The sequence below is a fragment of the Delphinapterus leucas genome, chromosome 9 (genome assembly GCF_059928025.1).
Source record: "Delphinapterus leucas isolate spDelLeu-1000000601 "Yukka" chromosome 9, BTC_Dleu_Yukka2, whole genome shotgun sequence".
Classification (NCBI taxonomy): Eukaryota; Metazoa; Chordata; class Mammalia; order Artiodactyla; family Monodontidae; genus Delphinapterus; species Delphinapterus leucas.
The window spans coordinates 96,381,838-96,400,611 of NC_143137.1; the positions used below are offsets into that span (position 1 = coordinate 96,381,838).

The window sequence follows — 18,774 nt, forward strand, 5'->3', positions numbered from 1 at the left end:
CCGGGAGGTCCCTGCCCTTCTTCACTCAGAAAGGAGATATGATTCACAAAACACTTTCCAGGAACAGCAGTTCGCCCATAAATCAAAGTCCCTTGTGTGGGGTTTACGAAGCCCTAGCGTGTGGGTGGGGCTCTGGGTCTCACCGTTCGGAGGGAGGACAGCGCCGGGGGACACAGGCGACCCTACAGGACTCAGGACGGACCGGGAGGAAGCGAGGGCCCCTGGGAGAACTCAGGACGGCCAGGGTGAAAAGGACAGGCCCTCGCAGAGAGAAGGACAGCGGGGGAAGACTAGAGACTTACGAGCAGCGAGCCGGCCAGCCTACGAAAGCCCGAAGGGCGGGGACCGACCTCAAGCGCACGCGCAGCACTCTGCCCCGCCCCCTCGCCCGTGCTTCCGGCTGCTCCTTTCTGCATCCGGGGCACGAAAACCCTACGTTAGGCCTCGGGCGGCGGCCTCTGACCGGAGCCGGAAGTGGACCCAGAGCCAGGCGGAGAAAGCTGGCGGCCGACCCGTCAGCAACCTGTGGTGGTCTCGAGGGGCGGCGCCGAGCTGCTCCCTGCGAGCCGATCCCGCGGCCAGGCGGGTAGCCGGCCCGAGGGCGCGGCGCCATGAGGCTGTACAGCCTCAGCGTCCTGTACAAAGGCGATGCCAAGGCGGTGCTCCTCAAAGCGGCGTACGACGTGTCCTCCTTCAGCTTCTTCCAGAGGTCCAGGTAGGCGGCCCAGGCGGGCGGCGCCCGGGCGGGGAGGCCCGGGGTCGGGGTTGGAGCCGGAGCTCGGCCTCCCGCAGTGGAGACGGCGGTGGCCTCTTCCTCGGCCTGCGGACTGTGCCTCTGAAGATTCATGTTTTTTTCGATCGCAAAAAGCCTTATACCATCGTAGAACGTAATGCTGTAATCAGGGTTTTTCCAAATTTCTGTCGTATAAAAATTATTAGGGGGCTTTGAAAAAGTGCAGATTCCCCAGGTTCACGTCCAGTGGAGGCCCAGCGATCTATATTTTAAACCAGCAACGCCCACTTAGTGATGCTGATCTAGGAAGTTTACGTGCCACTCCTTAAGAGCCACGTTTGTATTATCTGGTGGGGCTTTCCAGCAATTACGTATGAGAGATATTGGTATACTGTCGTATTTTATGGGTGAAGTCACTGAGGTCCCAAGAGATGGATAGCAAACCAGCCAGGACCCCAACGCAAATCGTACGCTCTTTATGGTTGGGCTTTAGTGGTACAGAAGGGTTCTACGGTGAAGATTTGGAAGGAAGCGTGGGATTTGTAGCGCTTACAAGCTTTTGAACGTTCGTGAGGCACTTTAATGCAATCAGGTGTGTGTTAGAATTACCACAGACACTTCCAGCCTGTTCGTGGGAGGGATGGGGGTGACTCAGGCACAAAAGGAGAAGGACCCTACAGAGTCTGGGTCTGTGGTCATCCAGTCTCCGGGTCTGGGGGAATCTGCGGTCTGGATTCTGTTTTCGCTGCTTCAGTGCGGCTGTTTTGTTCTTAATGAGAGTGGCTTACTGGCAGGATCTCAGACAATTCCTCTTGTTATTTTGTCGAAACTTTCTGCTTCTTTCTGCGTCCTTCTTGGCACTTCTTAGCTATCGTTATCATGACCTCTAGTCTCTGTTCTGTGTCCCTTCTTTTCTGTGATCGAACTTTGGGAGCTAACTTGGCTCATTCTGATTCTTTCACTTTTTCTTTTCCCCCTCCGCACGTATACTGAAGATCCTCGGAGAGTTCACTGTGGGACTGTCACCTCACTGGTTTGCGACCCCCAGACCAGTGTCAGATGATTAACACAACTGCGATACTGTAGGGACATCTCTACCAGTGCCTCTTAAAACAGCACGTAGTCCAGCCGAGCTCACTGTTTTTCTCATAAGTCCTCTTCTCTTCCATCCTGCCTGCCTCGTGATTATCAGAACCCAAGCCTCAACCCTTCGAAGGGTTTTCCAGCTTTTCTGGCCCTTGTAGGCAGACTCTCACAATGAATGCAGTTTTTCATTTGTCTAATTATAGTCCTGCTCTAAGCTCTGTCTCTTTTTAGCTTTACTGCAAGGACTTCCTTATTTTCAGACTTTTCTCTAAGGGATCATCTTGATCCCATCACCCTCTCAAGATAATAATAACAAGTAATACTGTGCGCCAGACATCGTGCTGAGTGCTCATCTAATCATCGCAGTAAATCTCGATTTATAGATGAAGCCTGGTGCTGTAAGTACCTTGCCCCGGAGGTCATACGTCACATAGGTGGTGGAGCTGGGATCCCAGCCAGGGAAGTCCCCTCCCGAGTCCTCACTCGTCTGTGTGGTTCTCCGTGCGGTTTCAGAAGCACCCACATCTGCTGGGGCTAACTGTGGACTCCCCAAGTCACGGCCCTGTGCTGACGGCCCTTTACATGGCATTCCCAGTCGGAAGCTTCTTGTTAGCTCCGCTCCCTCCAGCTGGACCGTCGTCACCTGGGACCCTTCCTTTCTGGCCACATCTCTCAGTGGGGCCCGTGAGCCACCTCCTCCCTCTCAGCCTCTGTGCGAGCCATTTTCCGTTTCCTTGTCTTGTCTGAGCTCTTGCCCTGCCTTCCTTCCAGAGTGCCCCGGGCTCATACAGTGGATTTGCCCCAGCAGACCGGAGGCCTCGTTCTCTGCCAGAGCCAGCAGTCACTGCGGACATGTCGCATTGCTGGGTTCAGCCAGTGGCAGCTGCCATAACTGACTGCATCCGCCGAACAGTTGTTGCCACTTACGTTATTCTGTCGCAGATTTTACTTGTCCCCGCTTCTCAGAAGTCAGTGGAGCCTTGAAAACAGGAGCTGGCTTTTGCTTCTCCACTGTGCCCCATATCATACACTGACCAAAATATTAAATTAAGTATAACCTGTAGAAAGTTCCCTGGAAGTCTGGAAGTGGTTTGTTTGAGCGAGCTAGGTAGCAAGCAGATGTGGTTTGAATGGTCTTGGTGATTTCTAATTACCTGTATTTGTGATCATTGACAGGGTGTTTATTGTTTCGTCCTAAGGTTGGGAGGGAAAGGAATGAAACCAAGAAGCAGTGTCTCCTTAGTGTATACGCTCAGAGGTCCCTTTCCACTGTGCTGGGGACAAGGTGACAGGAACAGGTAATATGTGTTGTGTTTCTTAGCGTTCAGGAATTCATGACCTTCACAAGTCAGCTGATTGTGGAGCGCTCCTCGAAAGGCAGCAGAGCTTCTGTCAAGGAACAAGGTAAGAGGACCTGCTACCTTGTGAGTGTGTGCTGGCCTGGCTGCCCCACCTCAGGCAGCTCGGAGCTCGATCAGCAGGAGTGGTTGCCGCGTGATGAAGCGGGCTACCAGGACCCCACTCCTCTGCTAGCTGCTCTCTTCCCTCCTCCTCGTTTTCCTGTTACGCAAAATTCTATGCCCACTGTTGGTGTCGAAGTTGCCTGGTTAAAATCACCCCCAAAAGCTTGGGCTCGCTTAAGATTGGGGTCCGCCTCTCGGAGCAGTAAGTGGCCTTCCTGCTGTGTCCTCTTTCCCCTCTGGAGTCGTAGACATCTCAGGAAAGGATGTCCACCCAGCCCTGTGGAGGTAATACTGTATTCTGTGCTGCTTAGATTTTTGCCCAGGAATCTGGAAACTCATTATTTTTTCCTCTTGACCTTAGTTTTCTCTTCTTCATGATTCAGGTTTCCTTTAAAAATTTTTAGACATTTATTTTAGAGGCATTTGGTGAGCTGTGTCATCTCTGAATCCTTTTAAAGTGACAAAAATTAATTTCAGGGATTGTGACTATTTTGCAGAAGCCCTTGTATAGACTGTACCTTTTGATAATTTGATGACTTCAGCACATGCTTGAGACCCCAGCCAGCCGCGGCTAATTTTTTTCTGGATGGGCTTTGTCTCTTCCTCCCATCCTGCCCTGTCCCCGCCAAGGCCCACCAACAGAGTGGAGCAGGCTAGGTTGCTGTAATGAGGAAGGCTGAGGCCCTGACAGGTGATTTCTAAGAAAGTGGAGGCTGCTTGGCTTGGCCAAGGTTCCATCAGCTTGGGAGCAGAGCACAGCAGAGCCCCAGAGGGCTGCAGCTTCCCAAGATACAGGCGAGCCTGACCTAGAGCTCAAGGACGTGACTTGGACATGCACCTGGGGCCCTGTTGCCTGGGATGTTTCTGCACCACTGGTGCTCCTTTAGACCCTGGCTTTGCACGCTGGGCCTTGGGGCATTCACTCACCCTGCAGCAGGTGTTGGGCCGCGCTGCCGTCAGAATTACACGTGCTGTCCTATGTGCAGGGCCTGACCATAAACCTCACTCAGAGCCGCTTTGTTGGCCCAGGAGGCAGGAGCCCAGCACTGTAACGCTCTGACTGGTTTTGGTGGTGGGAAAGTCTAAAGCCCTCACGTCACCCACTGTGTGTCTGGCCTCTTGTCTCCCTAGAATATCTGTGCCATGTCTACGTGAGAAACGACAGTCTGGCGGGAGTGGTCATTGCTGACAGTGAATACCCATCCCGGGTGGCGTTTACCTTGCTGGAGAAGGTGTGTCTGCAGCTCGGCTGGACTGTACTTGGACAGACGAGTGTGGACTGGGGCCGGGAGTGACGACAGGGCCCAAGGCGGAAGGGGCGAAATAGTGTGTCCAAAATCAACCTGTTCTCAGCTTTTCTCCTCACCCTAAACCAAGAGAGAGTCTGGGAGCCTCCCAGTCCCGTCCGTCCCACCCCACCGTACCCCCTGCCCCTGCCGATTTCTGCTTCTCACCCTACTAGTGTCCCTGGTGCTGCCTTGACTCTTTATGTTGGCCACAGAGTCGCAGCATCTCTCCTTCCGAGAGGGGGCCCTCACGTCAGCTCTGGCTGTGCTTTTGCCCCCGTCACTCCTCTTGCTGGCTCTTTTCCTGCCTCTGCCCTCAAAGTCATGACTTTCATTTCTTTCTGAAGAAAGAAATGCGTGCTCTGCCCCGTGACCCACGTCCCCTCCTCCCCTCTTCTGCTCCGACAGGCTCGTAGGGCACACACTGGGCCCCTCCCCACCTCTGTGCCTCTGCTGCAGGAGTCCCCCTGCTGGCCCATCGTGCAGTTACAGCAGCTTCTTTCCCTGTGTGGGGCTAGCGCCGCCACGTTCTTCAGTGTGTTTGTGTGGTGCTAATGATAAACTCCTCAAAGGCCCTGGCCTCACATCCCCCAAAACAGTCATACACTTATAAGCACATGAAATCTGGTGGCTGCTTAAACTCAAGGGACCTAATTACCTTTCTGAAGAATTGTTTTGGAAAATTAGAGGGCCAGTATCCTTTGTTCTGGAAATTCGTAACCTGATAAAAGTGGAAATCTGTAGTTTGAAATTCTAATACTTCTGTCATTCACCAGATGAGGTTCATATGAGGCTAGGCATCCTCGGTTTTTAATTCCCAGAATACTGAGGAAGGAGGAACTTGAGCTTAGATCTTCCCCTTGCCATTAGCCATCCTCCTCTACCCTCCTCCCTGGGTCCTCTCTTTCGGATGAGCACAGCAGAGGGGAGGGCGTATTGCTGAGCTCCTCTGTCCTGCAGGTACTGGACGAATTCTCCAAGCAGGTCGACAGGATAGACTGGCCAGTTGGATCCCCCGATACCATCCAGTTCGCAGGCCTGGACGGTCACCTCAGTAGATACCAGGTAGGATGTAAAGACTGTGCCAAAACTGCGTGAGACAGAAGAGCCGGTGGCCCTGGTGGCTGTGACTCTGGGTGATGTGGATGTTGATGTCCTTTTGAAAAACGCAGGGACCCACATTAAGACCTGGAACCCGAGCTCCTAGGCAGGCTTTTGCTTCTCTATCATGTGGTTAAACAGCCTGTGTTTTTTAACTTCTGAAAGTGTGTCCAGCTCACTTGGTTTTGAGCCCCGTTTTCCAGGTGGCCACTCCAGTCCTGACATGGGTTTTATTTTTGGTTCTTTCCTAGAACCCCCGAGAAGCTGACCCCATGACTAAAGTGCAGGCTGAACTAGATGAGACCAAAATCATCCTGGTAAGTAAGTAAGTAGGAGAGCAAGTCCCCAAACTGAGGGGCAGAAAGATTTGCCGGTAGTCAAGCCCGCGTGGCCGACACTTGCTTTAGTTGTAGTCGAAGCACTTTTCTGAAAGTGGTGTTTGCCCCCCTGTCCCCGTGCATCAGAGGCCTCAAAGCCAGACTCACTCAGACAACCCTAGCAGGATCCCTCCTGCGCCCCGTCTTGGTTAGCGGCACCTGTTGTTTGAGGGACCCAGCATATTCCCGTCCCCACTCCCTGTCTGGGTAGTTACTGGGTTCGGGGGATCTGAGTTCTGTGGTCCTGCCTCTGCAGTGCCTGTCTTAGCTTGAGCCACTGCCCAGCAGGCGCCTCCCTTTCAGGGTCTGGGTCTTGGCACAGACTGAGGCTCACCCGCTCTGACTAAATGCAGGCCCGGCGTTGTCAGAATCAGGCCTGTTTTAGAAGAGCAGGAACCCTGCATTTTTAGCTGAAATCTCCTGGTTTGTAATTGCTTCAACATTTTTTTAAAACGCTGAGCTACCTTTGGCCCTCAATCAGCACTGGCTTTGATTCTTGGGGCCTCTGCCTCTGACTGGTCCCCTGGCTTCCTGCCTCCCTCCAGTCTGTCCACTACACAGTAGCTGTTGATCTGTCACTCTTCTGCCTGAAGTCCTTGAGCAGCTCCCAAGTCAGCTCCAGGATAAAGTGCAGGCTCCCTGACATGGTCTCGCACCCCGTGCCCTCCCTCCCTTTCCTGCCTGCCTCCTGCACGGGCGCCCTGCACTCAGGCCACCAGGGTACTCGGAGGCTGTACAGGCCCTTTCCGAATGTCGCTGCATTGTCACTGCACGTTTACGTGAAGCCTGACCCGTGTGCAAGCTCCCAGGACTGGGAGCTTATCCTGAGCTTTACGCCCCTGCTCACAGAACAACGCCCGGCTTAGGCTTAGGGCGAGGGCTTAGCCAGCACCCGGCAAGTAATGGACACCTAAGTAGATGGATATAAAACCCAGGAAAGGGGACTTCCCTGGCGGTCCAGTGGTTAGGGCTCTGCACTTCCACTGCGGGGACACAGGTTCGATCCCTGGTCAGGAAACTAAGATCCCGCAAGCTGCGCAACACATCCCCCCGAAAATTAAAATAAAACCCAGAAAAGGTGCCCAGACAAATGCTACCCCAAATATAAAACTCCTACCAACGCTGGCTCAGCTTTCATGCACATCTGCATCTCCTGGGGTTGGACTCAGGTCTGGGGCAGGACCCAGCAGGCTGTGTTCTATAAAGAGCATCCCAGGGGCTCCAAGCCTAGGTCTTCTAAACCATGCTTTGGATAACGTTTGGGGGCTTTGGAATGAAAGTTAGATGTGACAGTTTTCAGGCACTTCTCTTGTCTTTTGTGACATGTTTCTGCACGTTTCCTAACCGAGCCCTGTCTCTGCCTTCTGCTGCTTCAGAACCTGCGCACGTGAGCACCACAGAGCCTGTGGTGGACACACACACACACAGGGGGACACACACTCCCTGTCTTTCCTTCTCTCTCCACTGCACAGAGCAGATGGGTCCTGGACACCCAGCCCATTCTGGCTGCAGTGATAAAATCTGGATTACTGGTTATGCTACCTTTTATCCCGTTCATGTCTTGAGCCAGTTAACTTTTTATGGTGGAAATCTGAGTTGCTCAGCTGTGTGTAGAGATAAAGCACATTTTTGCTCACTCATTCTGTGCCGTTTCACATGTGCAAAGCTAGGTTCGTGCCACTTGTTCTGAAGAGGCCTCTGAGGGCCTTGCGGCTGCCCTAGCAATGGCCGTCTGGGGTGGGAGTGAGTTGGCCACTTCCTGATGGTCCTGGCAGTGGGGCTGGGGGCTCTTCTGAGGGCCTCCATCCCTTCACCCGTTCAGAAAGGGTCTGTCTGCACTGCCTAAGTGCAGAAGTGCTCTCGCAGAATTGACAGTAATGCGATTTAGACACAGTTCCCCTGGGGGAACAGGAAGCGCTCTGTGCAGTAGGAATGTGTGTGTATAAATACAGGCGTAGGTGATCCCTCCTGGAGTGTGGCTGGCTGAGCCTGTGCTGTGGAGGATTTGGGGGAAGTGCTTTATGTCCCAGTTAGAACCTTCTAGATTCTCCAGGAAGGTCACTAGGTCCTGTCTCCTCCACAGGTCTGGGACACTGTGTCTTGATGCAGTGGCCCAGATATGGCAGAGGGGCCCAAAGGAAGTGCTTTCCTGTGACTGAGCTTCACGAGGGGGCTGGCGTCTACTCACTTTGTGAACAGAGCAAAGTGTTCTTTTCTGGTTTTCTTCTTGTCCAGCACAACACCATGGAGTCTTTGTTAGAGCGAGGCGAGAAGCTAGATGACCTGGTGTCCAAATCCGAAGTGCTGGGAATACAGTCTAAAGCCTTCTATAAAACGGTGAGTGCGGCCCGGCTCCCGAGCACCCCTTCCCGAGAGCAGTGGCCGCGTGCTCACCACTAAACAAGTCTTCCTTGGAACGTTCAGTAACGTGGCCGGTCAGTAGCGGCAGGTTCACTGGGGCGCTGTGGGAGCCTAGGTGAGCTGGGGCCTTGCCCCGCCCTGCCTCCGGGCTCCCCGCTCCCCAGGCCGGAAGGGTGGGCCCCGCATCCCTGCTGCCTGCCCAGGAGCAGCAGTGCGCCGCCTTCCAGAGAGTTCCTTATGTTCCTAGTTAGCTTCCCTTCAGCCGAAGGATTTCAGTTTGAACAGCGGGGCGCTGCGTTTACTTGGTCCATCCACACACACATTTGCGCTCACATGTGCCTTGGAGGGCGATGCCAGTGGGGCTAGGGGGCATCTGTGAACAGGAGGTGAGAGGGAAGGTAACGGAGGCCCCACAAACGAAGTGTGAACCTCTCTGTTCTCTGAGGACATCCTCAGTAAGAAACACCCCTGTGGGTTAAGACAGCTTTACGGGGAGATGGGGCCGGAGCAGAGGAAGAGACTCAGCCACCCGACTTAACGTTCCTGTTCTTTGTACTTGGCTTAACAACAGGAAGTTTACTTCCTTACTGATAGCGTTAACGGAAGGCGGACAAAATAACTTCAGGGGTATGAACTGCTCCTGGACAGCTTCGCTCCAGGCGTCACGGACGGGCCGGTTCTCTCTCTCTCTCCTTGCGATTCCCGGAGCCCCCGGTAAAGCCGCCCAACCCCCGCGGAGCCCCCAGTGCTATGTGTGCCGAGGTCCACCTCTTCAGCTCTTCTTTGTCTCTTTCCAGGCCCGGAAGCAAAACTCGTGCTGTGCGATCATGTGACGGCAGCCGGCAGAGGCCCCTGCGCTGGAACGCCACCGTCACTCACATCGGAACTGCAGCCCCCAGGGAGCAGACCCACCGTGGAACGACCCGAGTGGGACAGACTCAACTTTGGCTTTGGAGCTCGTGGGAGGAACCGAAGGGTGGAAGGGACCTGGGGGTGGGGAACGTTCAGATTCACATGTCTAGTAATTTGAGGCCCCCTAAACGTGTATTTTGGGGCCGAATGAAACCATAAAGCTCAGTGACTCCTGTAGATGCTGCAGGGCTCGTTTCTACCCCCTGGGAAGGACGTGTGCAAGGCCCACGGGGGGGTCAGAGCCGGCTCTTTGTTGATCTTCAGTACACCTTTGGGTTTTATCTGTACGCTAGCTGTGTTAACAGTCCGGTGAGTGGGGTGCCCTGACTACAGGGCTGGGGTGGGACAGACAGCCACTGCGGGCGCAGTGGGCGTGGGGGGCGCCGATGGGGGCTCGGGCCAGCGTGTCCACGTCGGGAGGAGACAGCCACTGGGCTTCACAAGTTCTGAGACCTTGTTTGCGCTCCTGCTGAGATTGACTTTCTGCAGTGCCCGTCCAGCGAGCTCCACAGAGATGCCTTGGAAGTTCAGGAGGGGCGCCTGCCCGGACTTGTGGTCTGGCTTTGAACATCTGGTTCATAGCAGGGTGTGCTGTAGGCTCTCATGAACAGGTTTCACTTGCCTTTCTGGTGACAAGACTGTCCTGACAATCACCTGGGACTTAACACACGTCTTAGCAAGTGACCTTTACTGTGGCCACCACTACCAGGCACCAAGAGAAGATGCCAGCCAGCCCGGGGGCTCCCAGCACCCCACTTACGGTCTGAGCCTTCCACACTCCAGCCCAGCCCCCTGCAGAAGCACTGCTGCGCCCGCACCCTCCCCCCCCCACCCCAGCCACCCCCAGCAGCACGAGGCCCACGGCTCTGAGGCCCAACCCTGGAAACAGACACGCAGAGCAGCCCAGGCAGTGGCCCGGGGGGCTCTGGGCCCTTCTCAGCCTCTCTGGTCCCTCGGGCCCTACTGCCATGTTCCAGACTGCCTCCTGGGGCCCTGCTGCGCTTCTTGAGGACACAAGCTCGGGATGCCCCTGCGGGACTCAGTCTCCGTGGAAGCCCCTGCTGGGGTGGTGTCAACCAGTGTGGTCTCGTCCCTGGGTGTCCATCCCTGTGCACTCTGTTCTTGCCCTAACTGGGAGGTCCCACTGCCCTGACAGGAAGTGCCAGTGGCCGCGAGTTCCCTTGCTTGGGCCAGAAGGTGGGATCCGCGTGGCTTCCCAGGACCCCACCCGAAGAAATTCACCTGCCAGCTGCCCTTTTTCTCTAAAAGCAGCCTGCCCGTGTGACTCCTACTGCCGCGGATGGCCCTGAAAGGCGCAGACCCAGCCTGCTCGCTGGCGCCTGAGGTGGCCCTGAGCTCCCCTTAGGAACGATTTGAGCTATGTCTGACTCTCCTCCCACTAAGGAGGATACTGGGGAGGAACTGGGGGTGGGACTGGCCGAGACCCTGCATCCGGCATTTCCCCAGCTCCTCTTGTATTCTAATGTTAAATCGTTTGGCAAAGTGTATTTTAATAAGTGCCGCCTAACTTTTTCTCTCTGTGTTCTGTCTGAAAGGTTCGTATCTGGATAAAGTTGACCTTTGAAATTCCAAAATAGTCCTGTGCTTTGTTGGAGCCCCAGGGACCCCTTTCTGCGGGAGCCCTACCCCTCCGCACTGTGCGCCTGCAGAGCGTGGGGTCCCCCGTCTCCTGGGGCAGTTCCTGTGGGGGGAGACAGCATCTCCCTTAACCCCCCACCCCCTGCTCCCCTCCCCACCAGGCCCAAGCGGTCATCTCCCCTCAGACTTTTCTAGCAGGAAGTGGGTGACGGAGCCGCAGAGCAGAGAGAAGCCCTGCTCTGAACCCTGTGACCTGGTCCTCACTACGCTTGGGAGGCTGCCGCACAGCCACAGGGCCGGGGCCACGCAGACGGGAACCCCTCCAGCGCGTGCCATCTTTGCTGGGGTGTGGGAGCTCCCTGTGCTCCAGGCATCCTTGCAGGCCTGGGACTCTCGTCCTCGTTTAGGGAACGTCCTCGGCAGCTGGTCATCAGACGGTCTGCAAACACTTCTCAGTCTGTTACTTCGCTGGCCTGGGGCCTGTTTTCAGCCTTCTGACCATCGCAATAGGGAGCAGTGTGGGCATTCCCGGCTTTTCCTGCCCAGAGGACCCGCCAGGGCAGGGGTTTTACCCATGGTACAGGGAGCTATGCCCAAAGCACGTGCTTTTTAAAATGACAAGTGAAAGGCCCTCTCACTGACCTCCCTCTGCCCGTCCTGCCGGCCCTGCTCTGGGTTTCGGAGTCCTGGCACACCTCAGGGTTCAGAAGCCACAGTAGGGGGGATGGGGGGTGGGGGGAGGCGGTGGCGGGTGCCCAGAGGGAGGCCTGGCCTGGAAAGCCTCCTCGGATTACAGCTGATAGGTGAGTGGAGCCCTAGATACTGCGGTGGCGGGGACAGACTCCACTCGCGGGCTCTGTCCTAGATTCTCTGTGCCCTGCTCTCGGATCCTCCGAGGTGCTCCCGTGCAGCCCTCCCTTCTGCCTGCACACCTGAGAGCCCCTGCCGGGTATCGGCCACGGGGCTGACAAGCTGGCATCGAGGGCCTCCTGGCCCATCTGAAGGTGCCTGCAACCAGATGCCGAGGCTGGAGAAGGAGGCCTGTTCTGTCCCAGTGGACAGGACTGAGCTGGCCCAAAGCGGCAGCCGTCTCATCAGAAGTCACTTGGACCCCCCTGGGTGGGCGCGTTTGGTGTATCAGATTGTTTTGAAGCCTGTATTTCTGTGCTGAGTAAGCTCGAGGCGTAAGGTACAGACAGGCAGCAGGGCCTGGGGACCAGGCGTGGAGGTGAGGCTGCCCATCTCCACAGGAGGGTGCCTCTGAGGTACCAGCAGGGCTGCCCAGGGCCTGCCTGGGAGCGAGGTGGGCCAAGAGGTCTGCGGGAGGGACAGCAGAGCACAGGCAGGCCCCAGAAGCCCTCGCCCGGCGGGGCCTGAGTGTGTGCGGCCACGAGCGCAGATGTCCGGAGGGCCAGGCAACCATGCATCCATGTGTCCATGCAGCAGTGTGGTCATGCGGCCACGTGGTCAGACAGCCGCAGGGCCGGGCTGCCATGCGGCTCTGTGGTCAGGTGATCAGATAGGCCAGCAGCCACGTGGCCAGCGCTCACTCAGCCACACAGGCCAAGGGTGAGTGTTCCCGAGGGAGGCCCAGCAGGCTTTTGTGTCCCCTGCTGTAGGGGTGCCATGGGCAGCCAGGTGACACGTCCCTCCATGCTGGGGCTAAGCTGCAGAGGGAAGGCCTGGTGGGGACCACCTGGCTGTGCCGACCCTGGGCCCTCGCTCCCTCCCGCCCTCTCCTCAGTCTGGGACCATCTGGGAGCCTCCGTACCTGGCATCCCTCTGTCCCCCTGGTCTCTGCTCTGGGCTCTTGCTGTTCGGGGCTCCTCGCAGAGCCTCTCCGGGCCCCCGTTGTCATCGCCCACTCTGTCCTCTGCATCTCAGCAGCCACTGCTCTTCTGCTCCTGACGTCGGTGTCTGACATCCACGCTGGCCTGTGTGCCACCTACATGCTGTCTACACAACTCAGCGTGAAGGCCCACAGGAGCAGCGGGGGCTGGCCTTGGGCACCACGTGTTCCAATCAACGTGCACGAAGAACAGATGGGTGGAGGGAGAGATTGGACAGGGCAGGAGGCCTTGGTCCTGCAGCTCTTCCCACATAGATCTGCTCTCCCAGCCTCATCTTCAGAGGCCACTACGGTGACGGGAGAGGTTGGGGGCGTGGGGCCTCAGGGGTCTGTCCTGGGCCTCAGGGGAACCAGAGGTTGGGGTGGGCATAGCTGGCAGAGCTTGACCTGCAGCGGCACGGAGGGGCCCCACCTGGGTGTGCCGTCCACCGAGACAGGCTCGGGAACGTCTGGCCTAGGGTTTCTGCAGCCTGGCCAGCCCGGGGCCCACATGGTGGAGAAGGGACCTGCCGTGAGGTGAGGGGTCAGCAGGGTCCCGGCATAGAGCACGCGGATGCACTTGAAGCAGTTTGTCCTGTTTTCCTTTTATTTGCAGTTTCCCGAGACAGAACAAAATAATAATTTTGTACACTTACGAGGCTCAGAAAGAAAAGACAATGAAACTCAGCAAAAAGAGAGAAGAGGAAAGGCCGGCCAGCACCGCAGGCAGCCGACCCTCTGCAGGGCGGGCTGGCCGACGCTGCCACACCGCAGACATCTAGCTAGAAGAGCGGGTGTGGCTTGCTCATGAGGGGTCATGCAAAAGAACTATCCCCCAGAAAAAAAACCCCAAATTATCCCAGACAGGCAGCTCCGTGGAGAGAAGGGGTAGAGGAGGGGAGGAGGCCCAAGGAGGCGAGGTTGGCCGGGCCACACGCTGTCCACGGCGGGCCCTGCCGCTGCCCGAGGCCCAGGGAGCCTGGTAGATGTTTACCCCGCGTCCATGGGTGGGGACAGCTGTCCTGAGCACAGCCGCGGACGGCAGGCGAGCGTCCACTCTGAGTGTCTGTCGATGGACAGTCCCCTTGGAGACCAGCATCCTGTGTCCTGTTCCCCACTCCAGGCCCCTCCCTTGGCTTGATTGCGGGGGAAGATAAAGAAAATCCGTGTTGAAAACAACATAAGTTGAAGAGGGCAGGTGCTGGGGCAGGAGGTCCTGCACCTCTGCGATCACGGCCCCTGCACACCCCCAACCACGGCCCAGCGGGCCAGCTCAGACCCACTCGCACACCCAGACGACGGCCCTTGGCTCTCTCTGCCGCCCCCTGGCCACGTGGCCCATCCCGGAGGCTTGCCACAGTGCCCGCCAGCACGCAGGGGGACCCCAGGTGAGCCCAGCCCGCCTTCTCCCAACCCCGGGGGTCCCTGTCACACGCAGCCCCGTGCGGCCCTCCGCTCCCTGCTGCCCTGGGCCCAGACTCCAAAAGCGCAGCTTCCTTCAGCAAACACCTGCCTGGACTCTGCCTCGGCTTGGGAGCCAAAGGCACCCACCCGCCTCTGACCCCTCTCTCCTTCCTGCCCCACACCCACACGGGGGGAGGGGGGAGGGGGCAAAGAGGGAGAGGTGCCTGAACAGAAGGGAGGCCAGCCCCGGGGTCCCCTGCACACTGGGCCACAGCCAGCAGCATCCTCTCGGCATGTCTCTTGCCAGGCATGAGGTCTGAGAGTAAGGGGTGACCCCCCTACACCTCCTGCCCGACCCAGTGCACCTCCCTGGCCCCGACGGGGCCAGAGTTGGAGCCCTGGGCCCGCCGGGCCTTCTCTGAGGGCTCCGCATCCTCCCAGAGGGGCTGGCCCAGCCTCTGCACTGCTCACCCATGCCAGGGACACCGGGAGCTCGCACCTGCGCCTCCCCGGGGAGGACAGGAGGGAAGGGAAGCAGGAGGGAGGACAGCCATGCTCAGCCCCCCCAGCCCCTCCCCAGACGACACCTGACACTCCTGACAAGGAGCCATGCGCGGCAGGGAGGATGCAGACGCGTGGGGGTGGGCGCCACCTAGCAAACACCGTTCCTTGGGTGGCAGGCCCCTGCGGACAAGTTCACTGCCCCGGCCGGTCCCCGGAGGAGGCCAGGAGCAGACGGACACGTGGAGCTTAGGCGGGGAGCGGCCGGAAGGTTCGAAGCCCCACAAACGCCAGGGCTTTTTACAGCTTTTTCCCTTGTTTCGTTTTTTTTCCATTTCATCCGACATCAATTTTGTGTGTGCGGTTGTCGTCTTGTTTTTAAAAAGAAATCACATCTGGTCTTGGTTTTCTGCAGACACAGGCACCAGGGGAGGAACGAGGCAGACACAAACATGCGACAGGCAGGCCGTGCGCCCGAGGGCAGCTGGGCTCCAAACACCGAGTCTGTCCCGTGAAACCAGCCGCGGCAGCTCTGAAACGGGGCGGACCGAGGGCGGGCAGGTCAGCGTCGGGCGGCTGCTCTCCGTCTGACACGGGTTTGATGTCTGCAAGGTGGGCGCCTGCGGGGCCGCCCGGCGAGGAGCCTGGAGGCCCTGACCCGGCGCCCCTGCCCCCCTAACACCACGCTGGCCTCCCCACCGCTCTCCGCAGCCCCGCCCGGCGGCGCTCTCCTCCCCCGAGGGCGCTCACCTTCACTGCAGCGGGGCCACGGGCGCCCCCGAGCAGTGGAAGTGCACGTTCTGCCACTTGCCGTCTCGGCGGTGCCACACGCGGGTCTCCTCGGACTGGCTGGTGCGGGGCCGGCCCTGCCCGTCGATGTACTGCGTGAGGCGGATGTAGGCGATGCACGCGGCGTCCTCGCCGATGACGTGCACGTGCGGGTTCAGGATCGTCGTGTGGATCGGCTTGCTGTTCTTGGCGAGCACTGTGGGCGGGCAGGGGCTTGGCGCCGCTCCGGGCCCAGCCCCCTACGAGCGCCAGCCCGGCCACCCCTCCCCCTCCGGCGGCCCAGCCCCCTACGAGCGCCAGCCCGGCCACCCCTCCCCCTCCGGCAGGACGAGGACGGGACAGGGCTTCCCTGGGCGCCTAGCTGGGGGCCCGCGGGCTCCCCGGGGGTGCCGCCCTCTTCCGGCCGCCGCCCCGCACTCACAGTTCTCGAAGTAGAATCTGTGGAAGTCCATTCCTTCAACCAGGTTGCCCAGGGCTTCGGGCTCAAACGAGGTCAGGCCTGGGTCGCAGATTTTCCTGGGGGGCAGACCCAGGTGAGGAGGGGCCCCTCAGAACCCGCCCCGTCCGTCCACCCCCCTCCCACCCCGCAGCCCCAGGATGGGCCCAGGAGCCCTGACTCACGCATAGGCCTCAAAGTCACCGTTGTTGACGGCCTCGATGAGCTGCTCCGTGATCTTGATGATCTCCTGCTTCCGCGCTGTGGGAGACAGCCACCCAGTGACCCGTGAGCCACCCCCCTGCAGCCCCGGGGGGGGGGTCCCGCGCAGAGCACCCCCCTGCCCCCTCCCCCTCCCCCTCCAGGAGGGACCCCGAGGCTGCCGGGCTTAGACTGCTCCCTTCAGGGCCACCAACAGGGTCCCCATTTCCAAGTCCAACAAGCCTCTATCTTCTTTGTCTTAAATACAACATCCCTGAAAGACGGAAATACTCCATCCAGAGTACAAAAGGTCTGGAAGAGGCAGGAAGGGGAAGCCAAGCCTGCCATGCCCCAGTCCTTCCGACTGTATCCCCTGGCCCTCGGCAGCTGCAACACTGTGACCAGCCTTCCCAGCTCCTGCCCGCCCCCCACCATGGACATTGCTCTCATAGGCCTTCTTGGGGAGGCAGCTGTCTACTAAGGGCGGGCTCACGAAGCAGGCAGGGGATTGAAGACTGCAGGGCCAGGCCTCAGCGCAAAGGCCAGGGAGCCGGGCCCAGGGGAAGGCAGAGTGCGGACCTCACTGCCTTCTCTCCCTGGAAGGCCGCAGGCTGCCGCCTGGCCTTCCACCTCCTCCAGCCTCCACCTGTCTGCGGTCCTGGGCCCCCAGGCCAGTCCTCTGGCATCACCTTTCCATCCTGCACCCTCCACCTGAGGCCCTGCGCCAGCAGCTTTCTCCGGGTTCCTGCCCACTTGACCTCTGGTCCTGGACAGACCCAGTCCCCAGGGTGCTCGCCTGGGGGCTCCTTTATCTCTTTAACTACCATTTATTTTCAGGCAAAACATTTTAAACACATGGAAGAAGCAGAAAGAATAATATAGCCCACAGCCTGCTGATTCAAATCTGAACCACTTTCGTATTTGCTTTAGATTTCTTTTCAAGAAATAAAACCTTCCAGATAAAGAGGCAGATGCCTGTGTTCCCCTGAATCTTGTTCTTCGCTCACTCTCCCCAGAGAAGTGCCGTCCTGAGGTGCTTAACCGCTTCTGTGCAGATACAGAAACACCCAAAGGCACACAGGAAATACACGAGTGTGCACACAGGCACAGACGCATCCACACGTGGTGATCTCTTAAAGCAGTGATAAAACTCAGACCCAAGAAGGCCACCGAAAGCACGACCCCAGGAGCTCTGTCCCCCCGTTCCCTCCCCGGTCACGGCCACACCAGCTGCGCATGTCTGCGCACTCCCAGCATGGGTACTGGTGTCCCCCCTGCTCCCAGCAGCACATCGGGACCACAGACTCTCTGCACGGCCCTCCTGTGGGATGGGCATCCCCACTCAACGAGGCCTAGTGATGGGCATCTGTAGGTCTCCAGTCTTCAGCTGGCAGAGCAGCCGGGACCAGGACACACGTGAGTTGATCTGCAGGCTACATTCCCAGAGCGCGGGTTGCCAGCTCCAAAAAGGTGCAGTTAGCATTTTGAAGCATGTGCCCACGGCCCTCCCGTCAGCATCTTCGGCTGTCTGGGCGCTCACTTTCCCAGCCACCCAGCTAGGAAGCGGACAGAGTCCATGGTAGAAGATGCTGCCTGCTGCGTGCGAGCCCAGGCGTGCCCGTGTCTGAGCTGGGAGCCTGGGTCGTGTCGCACCGGCTCTGGACAGTGGCTGCAGGGTGAGCTCCATGACACCCAAGGGTGTCATGGTTGAGCGCATGCATGAGCATATGTGTATGTGTGTGTGCACCTTCGTGCACACGTGCACAGGTGAGAGAGTGGGCACGTGGGCATGCGTGTGTGTGTTTGCTGTGTGTGTGTGTGCACACCAACCCGCAAGCACGCGTGGGCTTCCGCTATATAAAAGAGATGCTCTCTCTGGACCTGGCGGCGCTTCTGCCGCCGAACTCTGCGTCTGGACTACAGCAGGGTTTGGGCTTAAGGCTGTCTCTGCAGAACCCGAGCCCCACCTTGTCTGGTCAGCCCTGGAAGCTGGCCTCTGGGAGGCGGGCTGTGGGCCCAGCTGTCCTGATGCCCCACGTCCACCTGCAAAGCTCAGTCCCAACACAGACATGTGCAGGCCAGCCTCTGTCCTCACCCTCTGGGTATTCCACACCTCCACCCACACACCGCCCCCTCCTTCGCCCATCCCATCACACTTCGTTTCCCCTCTCAGGGCTTCCCCCGCAGCCTGCCCCCCTCTCCACTTTCTGCCTGGCGTTTCCCAATTCTGGGCAACCCTCTCTCCTCTGGGACCTCATCCACCCCCATCTCCAGTTCACCTGTCACCTCTGCGGAGGTGGCCTCAAGCTTCAGGCTCTGATCTCCCCCACCAGACCTAGCTCCCCACCAGACCCCGCCCAGAGGGCCGGGCCTGGGCTTGTCCAAGGGCAACACCCAGCCCCTGCCACTACTGTCCCTGGCCAGGGCGGTCCGTCACCCGGGACCTCACCGCCTCCCGCCTGTGGCACCAGGTCCAGCCCCTGCTCAGGAGCCCCCACCTCCCACCTGCGATTTACTCTGTCAGCTCCAGGCCATCCTACTGATCTTGCCAAGGGGACGTCTACGCACCCCGACACCCCGACACTTGTCAACCCCCCTTCTTCACAAACGTCGTGAGCCACCCCCGCCCCACGTGAGCCCTTAGCCAACAGCCTTGCAGCTGGAATTGAGTGACTTTTTCTGTTTTGTTTCCCGTGC

At 58.5% G+C, this 18,774-nt stretch overlaps 3 protein-coding genes across 4 annotated transcripts in view; 1 reads left to right on the forward strand and 2 right to left on the reverse strand.

The window, feature by feature from the left end:
* GCK (glucokinase) overlaps positions 1 to 604 on the reverse strand; it is a 56,245-nt gene extending 55,641 nt beyond the window's left edge. Inside the window, exon 1 of the mRNA XM_022593078.2 lies at positions 303 to 604. The gene's annotated coding sequence lies outside the window, so the exon portion shown is untranslated. The remainder of the gene's footprint in view (positions 1 to 302) is intronic.
* YKT6 (YKT6 vesicular SNARE protein) lies at positions 411 to 9,365 on the forward strand. 2 transcript variants are annotated; one of them, XM_022593083.3, is made up of 7 exons: positions 411 to 715; positions 3,141 to 3,223; positions 4,414 to 4,514; positions 5,529 to 5,633; positions 5,921 to 5,986; positions 8,282 to 8,383; positions 8,979 to 9,190. In XM_022593083.3, exons 1-7 carry the CDS (start codon positions 612 to 614, stop codon positions 9,024 to 9,026), a joined length of 609 nt encoding a protein of 202 aa, XP_022448791.1. In that variant the 5' UTR covers positions 411 to 611; the 3' UTR covers positions 9,027 to 9,190. The 2 variants fall into 2 exon arrangements, with proteins under 2 accessions (XP_022448791.1, XP_022448792.1); XM_022593084.3 differs by lacking the exon at positions 8,979 to 9,190 and adding an exon at positions 9,205 to 9,365 and having other exon boundaries at positions 414 to 715.
* Positions 9,366 to 15,359: 5,994 nt separating this feature from the next.
* Positions 15,360 to 18,774, reverse strand: part of CAMK2B (calcium/calmodulin dependent protein kinase II beta) — a 41,074-nt gene continuing 37,659 nt past the window's right edge. The window contains exons 19-21 of the mRNA XM_089917856.1: positions 16,062 to 16,137; positions 15,862 to 15,956; positions 15,360 to 15,636 (exon numbers count right to left, since the gene is read on the reverse strand). Coding sequence (XP_089773982.1) covers positions 15,404 to 15,636; positions 15,862 to 15,956; positions 16,062 to 16,137 — 404 coding nt within the window. The 3' untranslated portion in view covers positions 15,360 to 15,403. The remainder of the gene's footprint in view (positions 15,637 to 15,861; positions 15,957 to 16,061; positions 16,138 to 18,774) is intronic.